The sequence below is a fragment of the Nyctibius grandis genome, chromosome 25, assembly GCF_013368605.1.
Source record: "Nyctibius grandis isolate bNycGra1 chromosome 25, bNycGra1.pri, whole genome shotgun sequence".
In the NCBI taxonomy this organism is placed as follows: Eukaryota; Metazoa; Chordata; class Aves; order Nyctibiiformes; family Nyctibiidae; genus Nyctibius; species Nyctibius grandis.
Genome location: NC_090682.1, coordinates 550,193 through 561,953, shown reverse-complemented (window position 1 = coordinate 561,953; position 11,761 = coordinate 550,193). Strand labels below are relative to the sequence as shown.

General features: G+C 52.8%; 1 protein-coding gene across 1 annotated transcript; it reads left to right on the top strand.

Annotated features, from left to right (window-relative positions):
• The first annotated feature begins 485 nt into the window (after positions 1-485).
• Positions 486-10,817, top strand: ESAM (endothelial cell adhesion molecule). The gene is made up of 7 exons (XM_068418391.1): positions 486-568; positions 7,830-7,987; positions 9,201-9,414; positions 9,491-9,646; positions 9,749-9,871; positions 9,982-10,120; positions 10,418-10,817. Exons 1-7 carry the CDS (start codon positions 523-525, stop codon positions 10,764-10,766), a joined length of 1,185 nt encoding a protein of 394 aa, XP_068274492.1. The 5' UTR covers positions 486-522; the 3' UTR covers positions 10,767-10,817.
• Positions 10,818-11,761: the final 944 nt, after the last annotated feature.

Below are 11,761 nucleotides of genomic sequence, written 5' to 3'. Positions count from 1 at the left end.
AATCTAATCCCGGGTCGGATGGAGGAGCGGGATAACCTGGGTTCAGCCTGGGGGCTCCCTAAAATCCAGGATCTTGATCTGGGGGGGGTCAAAAATGACCTTTTTTGGGTATTATTTTAAATTTGGTTTTTAGGGTTTACGGTGTTTATGCGAAGGAGGGTGAGGGATGGGGCTGGGGAGGGGTTATAGGGTCCTTGTGCCCCCCCTGGGGGGGGGGTAACGTTGGGGTGCCACATTGCACACACCCCCCTTACAACCCTAATATCATTAATTAATTAATTAATAATCCAATTAATTAATAACCGCATTCATTAATGAATCATCGCAAATTTGTCGGGGAAAAACTTGGCGGGGGGGAGCTGGTTTGGACCCCCAGGGGAGGGGGAGGCCACGCCCCCTTATTAAGCCCCGCCCCTTGGCAGGCCCCGCCCCCACGGAGGCTCCGCCCCCACCTGCGGGCCCGGGGCGGGGGGGGCGCCCCCAGGCGCGGCCCCGGCACCTGCTGCGGCGGCGGCTCCGGCCATGGGCGCGCTCCCGCGGGCCGCGCTGGCGCTGGCTGCGCTGCTGGGTGAGCCCGGGGAGGGCCAGGGGGGGATGCACGGGAACGGTGGGGGGTACCGGGCAGGGCACGGGGGTACCGGGGGTGCCAGGGGCACCGGGCAGGATCCAGCGGCAGCGGGTGGGGGGTCACCAAGCGGGACTCGAGGGTACCTGGAGGCACCGGGCAAGGCATGGGGGTACGGAGGGGGGGGGGGTGTCACCGGGCAGGGCGTGGAGGAGCTGGGGGGGCACTGGGCAGGAGACGGAGGCACCGGGCATGATCCAGGGGTACCGGGGAGGGCCACCGGGCAGAACCCGGGGGTACCGGGCAGGACGTGGAAGTACAGGGGGGCACCGGCCAGGGCACGGGGGTACCGGGGGGGGGGCACCGGGCAGGACCCAGCGGGACTGGGGGGCACCGAGCATGACCCGGGGGTACCAGGGGCACCAGGCAGGACCCAGCGGCAGCGGCGGGGGGGGTTCACTAGGCAGGACCCGAGGGTACCGGGGGGGGCACTGGGCAGGGCACGGAGGTACCGGGAGGCGCTGGGCAGGGCATGGGGATATGGAGGGGAGGGTCACCGGGCAGGACACAGAGGTACCGGGGGGCACCGGGCAGGATATGGGGGTACCCGGCAAGATGTGAGGGAACCGGGATGCACCAGGCAGAGTGTGGAGGACCTGGGGGGGCACCGGGCAGGACCCGGGGGTACCGGGGGGGATCAGCAGGCAGGACCCGAGGGTACCGGGGGGGCATCCAGGAAGATGCCCGGGAGCTGGGGAGGTACCAGGCAGGACCCCGGGGAGATTTCAGGGGGCACCGGGCAGGATCGAGGGGTCCTGAGGGGGTCACAGCACCCACCACCCCCTCCTCCGTGCCCCCAATCCCCCCACCCCAGCCAGCAGGTGGGTGCTGGGGAGGTCCCAATCCACCCCTGTCCCCTCTTTGGGGTGCCCTAGAGGGGGGAAAAGCCACTTTGTTCCTTGGAGCTGCCGGACAGAACCTTCCAGCACCCCCAAACCTAAAGCCACCCTGGGGTCGGGGGGATCTCGGGGACCCCGATATGTCCGAGACGATAATTCACCTCCGTGCGTGGCGTTGAGTGAAAAAAAAAATCAATATTTTTCTTTTTTCCCCATAATAAAAACCTGTCGCTTTGTTTTCGGGTGCTCTAAGGCCACCCCAGGTGGTTTTTGGGGTGACGGCTCTCACCCCCTCTCTATCTATAGGATTTTTCTCCTTCCCCCCTATAAATCCCAACCTTATTTGAAGTTTTATTTTTGGCAACGCCACGATTGCTCCGAAGGGGAAACGTCCCTTGGCGTTCCCCAGAGAGGCCTTTGGGGAAAGGAAACGGCCCCAAAAACAATGGCAGCGGCGTTTCCTCCCCGCCGGGACGCTGGGTGGGGGTCCCCTTCCCGCACCCGCCACTTTTCCCTCCTTAAAGATTTTTTTTTCCACGATAAAATTTAATTAAAAGCTGTTGGGATGAAGTACGGGGGTCGCTTCGGCCTTAAATCCCCCCACGATGCTGCTTCGCCATGTCCCCACGGGGTCGTGATGGAGCCCCCCAAAAAAATCACTCCCACATCCCAGGATATAATTCTAGAGAGCCCAAAACCGCAGCAAAAAGACACTTTTTGAGCCCAAAAATGGGTGGTTTTTCCCTTTACGTTCGCTTTTGACCAGCCCAGCTTGACCCTATGGGATCCATATGGGGTCGGGGTGATGTTTGGTGTTCCCATCCCCATCCCATCGCCGTTTCTATCTATAGCAAAGTCACGTCCCATCGTGATGATTATTATTTTATTTAATTTTTTTTTAAATTTTATTATTTTTTTTTGCCCAAATTTGGCCTTTATGGAGGATAAACGACATTTTTTTTTCTACCCCCCCCTCCGGGGTCGTGAGAAAAGCCGCCGCGGATTTTCCCAACGGACATCGTCGCGCAGCCCAGCATCTCCTATCTCCCCGTTTATAAATAGTCGTGGAGTTAAGGAGAAAAAAACAACAAAATCCCTCAAAAATAATTAAAAAAGAAAAAAAAAGGGGTTTTTTAGGGATCGGGGTTTTTTTTCCCCTGCTGCATATTTAAAAATCCTAAATTTGATCTTTTTGGGATTTAATTTAAGTCTGAATTTCACATGACTCCAGCGGCTTTAATCCTCCGGCGCGGGGTCGTCGCACCTCACATCAACAGCTGATGGGGTCAGGGGGGGATTTTTGGGGTGGGAAACGCTGGTTTTGGGGTGGGAAATGCTGGTTTTGGGGGGGTTCAGGCTGTGCCTTGAGGTGGGAAGTGGGGTTGGGGTTATTTTGGGGTGAAACGCTGCGGTTTTGGGATTGGCGTGGGGATTAGTATCAAGGGGGGGTGTAGGTGCGTGAGGATTTAAAGGAGGTTTTTCCATAGGGAAAAAATTTAAGGGTGTTTTTAAAGGTGAATTTAAAGGTGTTTTTTACCTTAGGGAAAATATTTAAAGGTATTTTTAAAGGTAAATTTAAAGGTGTTTTCTTCCATATCTAAAAAAATTAAGGGTATTTTGAAAGGTAAATTTAAGGGTATTTTTTTCCATAGGGAAAAAATTTAAAGGTATTTTTAAAGGTAAATTTAAGGGTGGTTTTCAAGGTAAATTTAAAGGTATTTTTTTAAAAAAAAGGAAAATTTAAAGGTGTTTTCTTCCATATGGAAAAAATTTAGAAGTATTTTTAAAGGTAAATTTAAGAGTATTTTTAAAGGTAAGTACGAAGGTATTTATTTTTCCAGAGGGAAGAGATTTAAGGGTATTTTGAAAGGTAAATTTAAAGGTATTTTTTTTTCAGAGGGAAAAAATTTAGGGGTATTTTAAAAGGTAAATTAAAAGGTAAAAAAAAAATTAAAATTTAAAAGAGTATTTTTCAAGGTAATTTTAAGGGTATTTTTAAAGGTAAATTTAAAGGTATTTCTAGCCATATGTAAAAAAATTAAGGGTGTTTTTAAAGGTAAATTTAAAGGTATTTTTAAAGGTTAATTTAAAGGTGTTTTTTTCCAAAGGGAAAAAATTTAAGGATATTTTTAAAGGTAAATTTAAAAGTGAGGGTTTTTTCCACAGAAAAAAAAAATTAAGGGTATTTTTAAAGATTTTTTTTCCATGGGGAAAAAAATTAAGGGTATTTTGAAAGTTAAATTTAAGGATGTTTTTAAAGGTAATTTCAAAGGTATTTTTTCCATAGGGGGAAAAAAATTAAGGGTATTTTTAAAGGTAAATTTAAGGGTATTTTTTATATGTAGGGAAGAAATTTAAGGGTATTTTGAAAGATAAATTTAGGGGTATTTTTTTTTTTTCCCGAGGGAAAAAAATTCAGGGTATTTTTAAAGGTAAATTTAAGGGTATTTTGAAAGGTAAAATTAAAGGTATTTTTTTTTCCCTAGGGGAAAAATCCCGGCAGATGGGCTGGGGCGGAGGGAAAACACCCAGGCAGGTGCTTAGCTCGGGGCAGCTGGCTGAAAATCCAGGTTTTTGAGCCCAAAACGCAGCCGGGAGGTCCCGAGGTTCCCCCCCCGATACGTGTATGAGCGCGGAGAGCGGCTTAATTTTTTCATCTGGTTAAAGCATTAGCGGATTTGAAGCGCCGAGGTGGCTAAAGCTGGAGCTGATGCCAAAGGGGTCGGTGCCGTGCCCGCAGCTCCGAGCACCGGCTCTTTTTGGAGTTGAATTTAGCCAAAATGAGGGATTTGGGGTGAATTTTGCAAGAAAAAGGGGATTTTTTTAGGAAGCGAGCGTCCTCCTGATCCAAATCCATCCACCTCTCCCCGCCGCGCCGGGTGGGAGATGACGGAGCCGCCGTCTCCTGTCACCGCGGTTTAAGGTCATGAACGTGGTCGTCATTAGGTTTCAGAGTTAACGTGCCACGGAGAGCCTGGTTTGGTGGCAGCTTTGTGGCGGTTGAGCGACACGGGGCTGTTTTCACACCCAGGGATGTGACAGGAAACCTCTGCCCTGTGCCAGAGCATCTTTTCCCCCCAGTGCCCCTTGACCCAACACCTTTATTTTTTTACCCCAAAAAATTATTCGGATGGAGGAGATTAAAAAAAAAAGGGATTTTTTTCCCAGCTGTTGGGATGCTCAGAGGTTTGGGAGCTGAGGTGCCATTTAATGATGCCATCTGCATCATTAATTAATATATTATTATTATTAGCATCATAATTATTGGAATTATTATCATTATTGTTATCATTATTATTATCATTATTATTATCATTATTATTATCATTATTATTATCATTATTGACATTATTATCACTATTATCATGATTATTATATTATATTACTTATATAATTATATAGAAATAAATATTTGTAATATATATTTTTATATAATTTTTATATATATAAATTTATATATAAATTATATATTAAGTTATATTATAATTTATAATATAACATACTATATTATAATAATGATATTGTCACTATTATCACGATCTTATCCCCACTATTATCACTATTCTTATAAAAATACGCGTGTGTTTAGTATTATTATAGCACATATATTCTCTATTATCTAATTTATTATAGAAATTAAGTCGTAATTATTAGATATCGTTATTAGATACCATCTGTTTCCTTATATATCACCTACATTTAATATAATTCGCTTTATACTGACCTATAATTATGACATAATCCCCATTTTTTTCCCACACTATATATTTTATTCTCTGCCATAGCTCAATATAATTAATAACACTAATTAATTTGCCCACAAGGGGATGATTTTTGCCCCCTCCCCATCACCCAGCAGCATTTTTTCCCCCCCTCCCTCACCAGGACTTAAGGATTTATGTTCTTAGCCCCGGCTGAGCTATTTTTAAGCATCTTCACCAAACAGGGGCTGATTTCTCCTGGGGTTTTTTTTCCACCAGAAAAGGGAAATTGCAATTATTTTATTATTTTTTTTAATTCCTGAGAAGACTTTATCAAGCGGAGCAGAATTTCCTGCCCGGAGTTAGAAGGCTCCGTCCGGAAATCGTGACGATGAATGGTTACGAGGAGGAGGCTTAAAATAAACCCCCTCCCAGCGTCTTGTTTTCCTCTTCTCACCCTGGAAAAAAAAAAATAAATTAAAACCTTTCAATTAAATTGAAATTAAATTGAAATTAAATTGAAATTAAATTGAAATTAAATCAAAAATAAATGGAAATTAAATTGAAATTAAATTGAAATTAAAGTAAAAGTAAAGTAAATTGAAATTAAATTGAAATTAAATTGAAATTTAAATCATAATCTAAAATAAAATTTAAATTAAAGTAGAATGAATTAAAATTAATTAACCTTTTTCCCTAAATCCCAGGCGACAGTGAGGGTACCATCATCTCTTCCACCCTCCCTGCATCCCAGTCCAGAGCATCCCTGGGGCGCTGGTGGGAACGGGGACAGCTGGGGACACGGATCGATGGACCGGGATGCAGGGATGGAGGCGCCGGGATACGGGATAAATAAAATAATCCCAATCAAACCCCAGCACAAACCCGATCTTGCCTGAGCTGATTAATTTTCCAGCTGAGTCTTACGGGGAAAGCTGGGGAATAATCTTTCCTCCCTGGTGCTGAGCATCCTGCTCCGGTCCATGGTATCTGCTGGGATCCCATTATCTGTTCCCAGTGGGGTTTTGGGGTGCAGGTGACATGGGAATGGGGTGTTTTGGGATGGGTGGGATGGGGTGGGGTGGATAAGTAGGATGGGTAGGATGAGGTGGGATAGGGTGGGATGGGATGGGTAGGATGGGATAGGTAAGATGAGGTGGGATGGGTGGGATGGGATGGGGTGGTGTGGGATGAGGTGGGTAAGTAGGATGGGTGGGATGAGGTGGGATGGGATGGGGTAGGATGGGTAGGATGAGGTGGGCTGGGGAGGGATGGGTAGGATGGCATAGGTAAGATGAGGTGGGATGGGGTGGGATGAGTAGGTTGAGATGGGATGGGGTGGGGTGTGTTGGGGTGGAATGGGTAGGATGAGGTGGGATGAGATGGGATGGGTTGGGGTGGGATGGGTAGGAGGAGTGGGATGGGATGGGTAGGGTGAGGTAGGATGGGATGGGGTGGGTTGGGATGGGATGGGGTGGGATGGGTAGGATGGCATAGGTAAGATGAGGTGGGATGGGGTGGGATGAGTAGGTTGAGATGGGATGGGGTGGGGTGCGTTGGGGTGGGATGAGTAGGATGAGGTGGGATGAGATGGGGTGGGCTGGGGTGGGATGGGTAGGAGGAGTGGGATGGGATGGATAGGGTAAGGTAGGATGGGATGGGCTGGGTTGGGATGGGATGGGTAGGATGGGTGGGATGGGATGAGGTGGGATGGAATGGGGTGGGATGGGTAGGATGGGATAGGTAAGATGGGGTGGGATGAGTAGGATGAGGTGCGATGGGGTGGGGTGAGTAGGATGAGGTGGGATGGGTAGGATGGGATAGGTAAGATGAGGTGGGATGGGGTGGGATGAGTAGGATGAGGTGGGATGAGGTGGGATGAGTAGGATGAGGTGCGATGGGGTGGGATGAGGTGCGATGGGGTAGGATGGGTAGAATGAGGTGGGATGGGGTGGGATGAGGTCAGATGGGATGGGGTGGGATGGGTAGGATGGTATAGGTAAGATCAGGTGGGATGGGGTGGGATGGGTAGGTTGAGGTGGGATGGGTAGGATGGTGTGGGATGGGTAGGATGGGTGAAATGGGATGAGGTGGGATGGGATGAGGTGGGATGGGTAGGATGAGATGGGATGGGGTAGCATGAGGTGGGATGGGAAGGGATGGGGTTGGGGGGGCAGGAGAGGCCACCCATAAATATTCCCAGTTTAGCACTGGCAGCACAAAGAGGGGATACTGGGATGCTGGGGAGGGCAGGTGGGGTGCATATGGGTGCTCCCCCCTTCCCCAAAAAATATCAATCCCATGGGATGGAGGATCTGGTGCAGCATCGTGGTGGGATCAGGGGGGACCCCAAAATGGGGTGTCTGGGTGCTGGAGCACCTTGGGGAGAGGCAGCGGTGCCTTGCGGGGGGATTTTTTGACCCGAGGTTTTTCCCATCTTGAGGAGGGAAATGGGAACGGGAGGGACTGGTATTGTCCTACATCCTCTGGAGCAACCGGAAGGGCCCTTCCGGTGGTGGGGAAGGAGGAGAAATGTTCTCCTCGTGATAACATGGGATTGTTGGGGTTTCCCTTGGGAATGGGGAGGGTTTGTAATCACCAGTGGAGTTTTAACACCTGGGGTTGAGTCATGTCCCGTCTTCTTCCCTCTCCGGCCATGGGCAGGTGTCTCCTCGGCCATGCTGGAGGTGCACGTTGGGGTGAGCTCAATCTTCTCCGTGGAGGGGCAGCAAGTGGTGCTGCCCGCCTGGTACACCAGCCGCTCCCAGAAGAAGCCCTACGTCACCTGGCTGGTGGATAAGGAAGATGCTGACCCCTTCCAGGTGAGTGGTGGGGAGGGGAGGTGGTGGGGAAGGGAAGGGGACAAGGCGGGAGGTGGCCGTGGTGGAGGGGGTGTTCATGGTGTCCACCATGGGGAGGTGCCCATGATGGGAGGAAGCTTATGGTGTCCACCATGGGGTGGTGCCCATGATGGGGTGAAGCTCATGGTGCCCACCATGAGGAGGTGCCCACCATGAGGAGGTGCCCACCATGGGGTGGTGCCCATGATGGGGTGAAGCTCACAGTGCCCACCATGGGGAGGTGCCCACCATCGGGAGGTGCCCATGATGGGGAGGTGCCCACGATGGGGGCAAACTCATGGTGCCCACAATGGGGTGGTACCCTTGATGAGGGGTTGCTCATGGCGATGGTGATGTGTAGATTCCCGTGACGAGGTCATGCCTGTGGTGTGGGCAAGGGGAGGTGCCCGTGGTGCCCACAATGGGGTGATGCCCAAGATGGGGAGATGCCTGTGGTGACCGCAACGGGGAGGTGCCCACAATGGGAAGGTGTCCGTGGTGCCTGTGATGGGGAGATGCCCATGATGGGGGGATGCTCATGGTGCCCATGGTGGGGAGACGCTCATGATGGGGCAGTTGCTCATGGTGCCCATGACAGGGGGATGTTCATGGTGCCCACGGTGCGGAGATGCCCGCAATGGGGGGGACTTCTCATGTTGCCCATGGTGAGGAGATGCCCATGGTGGTGGGGTGCTCATGATGCCCACGATGGGGAGATGCTCATGATGGGGCAGTTGCTTGTGGTGCCCATTGTGGGGAGATGCCCACAATGGGGCAGTTGCTCGTGGTGCCCATGACAGGGGGATGCTCATGGTGCCCACAATGGGGAGATGCCCATGATGGGGGGATGCTCCTGGTGCCCACAATGGGGAGGGAGGTGGCCATGATGGGGAAGTGCCCACGATGAGGAGATGCTCATGATGGGGCAGTTGCTCATGGTGCCCATGACAAGGGAATGCTCATGGTGCCCATGGTGGGGAGATGCCCACAACGGGGGGATGCTCATGGAGGTGCCTGCAATGCCTGTGATGGGGAGATGTCCACGGTGGGGAGATGCTCTTGGCACCCACAACGAGGAGCTGCCCATAGTTCCCATGCCGTGGAAGCTCAGGGCAGGTGAGGACAGAGGTGGGATTTGGGATTTGGGGGTCACCTGGAGGTGACCAAGCAGGCGTTTGCCCTCCACCCTGTGCAGATCCTGACCTACCTGGATGGGGTGGTGAAGGTGGAAGAGACAGAGCTGAAGCCCCGCCTGGGCTTCCTGTACCCCGTCCTCACCCACAACATCTCAGTGTTCATCAACTCCACCCGGGAGAGCGACTCGGGTCAGTACATGTGCACCGTCAACGTGGTGGACGACGTCACCAGCACGGGCAAGAACGTCGGCGTCATCAACCTCACCGTCTTGGGTAAGGCGCAGCCCATCACCGTGACTCCTGTTGACCCCGCCATGATGTCCCTTGGGTCTAACGTTGGTGCCCACAGTGCCACCGGCCACCCCCACCTGCCAGCTGCACGGTGACCCCGCCGTGGGAGCCAACGTGACGTTGAGCTGCACCTCGGAGAAGGGGAAACCTTCTCCCATCTACCAGTGGCACCGCACGGCCCCCACCCTGCAGGTCTTCTTCCCACCCGCCCAGGGTAAGGTGACACCGGGGTGGGGACCAAAAAATGCTTTTGGTGGGGGGGGACACCAAAGTGGGGGTGTCATCATGGGGTAGCACCCAACCTTCTCACCCGCAGACCAGGTCAAGGGCACCCTCAAGCTGACCAACCTCTCCCTGGACATGGCGGGTGTCTACGTGTGCATGGCCGAAAACCGAGCGGGTTCGGCCGAGTGCAGCGTCATCCTGGAGGTGCACTCAAGTGAGTACGTGTCCGCAGGGTCAGGGACACTGAGGTCCCCGCGAGGTCCCCGCGGGAATAAGGAGGGAGGTGGACTTCCCCCGTGCCACCTCTCGGTCTCTCTCCGGCAGCCAGCACCAAAGCCGTCATCGCCAGCGCCGTGCTGGGTTCCCTGTGCGCCCTCGCGACCGTCGTCATTGTTGCCCTGCGGGTCGTTGGCTACTGGAGGAAGAAGCGTGACAGCCAGGAGGAGGCAGCCAATGAGATCAAGTGAGGTGCCCCTCCTGGGGAGGGGGTTCGAATCGTCATCATTAGGTTTCAGAGTTAACGGGAGGGGGGAGGAGGTTCCCATTTCTGCCCAGTCATCATTAGGTTTCAGAGTTAACGAGGAGGAAGTTTTCATCTCGGCCAGGTCATCACTAGGTTTCAGAGTTAATGGGGAGGAGGAGGAGATTTCCACCTCTGCCCCGTCATCATTAGGTTTCAGAGTTAACGAGGAGGAGGTTTCTACCTCTGCCCAGCCATCATTAGGTTTCAGAGTTAACAAAAGCCTTTTTCTCTCGGCAGGGAAGACGCCGTCGCCCCCAAGACCCCGTCGTGGGCGAGGCACCCCGCTTCCGACACCCTCTCCAAAACCAGCACCTTCTCCTCCCTCGCCCGCGAGAAACCCTACGGGGCCGCCCCCCCCTCCGACACCGCCTCCGTCCTCACCGCCGCCGGCAGCTACCGGGGACCCCATCAGCCCCGCCACGGAGGCCGCACCCCCAACCTCTCCCCCCCGCCTCCCGCCGCCGTTAACGGGACCCCCCAGCGCCGGCAGGACCCCCAGGGCTCGCTGCCCCCCGCCGGTTTGACGCGGGCGGGCGCCGTCCCCGTCATGGTGCCGGCACAGAGCCGCGCCGGCTCCTTGGTGTGACCCCACCCCAAAAATAAGGGGGTGCCCAGACCCACCTCCCCCCACCCCCCCTTAATTTTTTGGGGTGATTTTTGCCCTTTTGGGGTTTTTTTTGGTCTTTTTAAAGACGCCTCGAGCAGGACTCATGGGGGGGGGTTTAATGGAGGGGGGACACCCAGTTTTGGGGTCATGAGTCTCCCTGTGAATAGGACACCCCAAAATAACACCCCAAAATAAGGGTGGGGGGGACCTTTTTTTTATATATCACTTGAAATTGGGGTTTTTATATAAAAAAAGCATTAAAAGGGGGTGGGGTGACAGGGGGGTGACGGGGGGTGGGGGGCGGTAGGGGGGACCCCGCTTTTTTTCGGGGTTTTCTGATTAAAAGGTGGTTTTGGGGGTGAGTTTGTGGGGTTTTGGTGGGACCTTGCGTCCCTCGGGGTGACGTCATGGCGGGTGGGTGACGTCACGGCGGCCGGGTGACGTCATAGGGGCTGTGTGACGTCACCTCGCGCTCGGTTCTCAGGGTGGCGTGGCTGCATTGTCCCGCCCCCCCCAGCTGTCCGTCACCGTGATGTCACACCCTTGCCACATCCCGCGTCGCTATGACGGCACGAGAAGTGTATGACGTCACGACGAGCGTGTGACGTCACAGCATCCGGTGCATCCCTGGGTGACGTCGTGCTGGCTGTCACGTGTCCGTCGGTGACGTCACGTCGCCCCCGCTGTCATGCAGCCGGCGGTGACGTGACGTCACGTGTGACATCACACCCGTGGTGCGTGTCCCACCCACCTGTCTGATGTCACACCAGCTGTGACACACCCACTGGTGATGTCACACTGCCCAGGTCACCCCACGCGCCATCTCCCACCCATGGGTGTGATGTCACGCCGACCCGGTGATGTCACCCCCCACCTGTACGATGTCACACCAGGCAGTGACATCACACACACGCACGTATGACGTCATTGCTGCCAGGTGACGTCACGAGGTGCCAAGGACAGGCCGGGCCTCT

Bases quoted from the DNA above. Each gene is read 5' to 3' on its own strand.
- ESAM (XM_068418391.1), top strand. From the start codon at position 523: ATGGGCGCGCTCCCGCGGGCCGCGCTGGCGCTGGCTGCGCTGCTGG. The intron at 569-7,829 runs GTGAGCCCGGGG...GGCCATGGGCAG, and splicing joins GGCGCTGGCTGCGCTGCTGG to GTGTCTCCTCGGCCATGCTG. The intron at 7,988-9,200 runs GTGAGTGGTGGG...CACCCTGTGCAG, and splicing joins AAGATGCTGACCCCTTCCAG to ATCCTGACCTACCTGGATGG.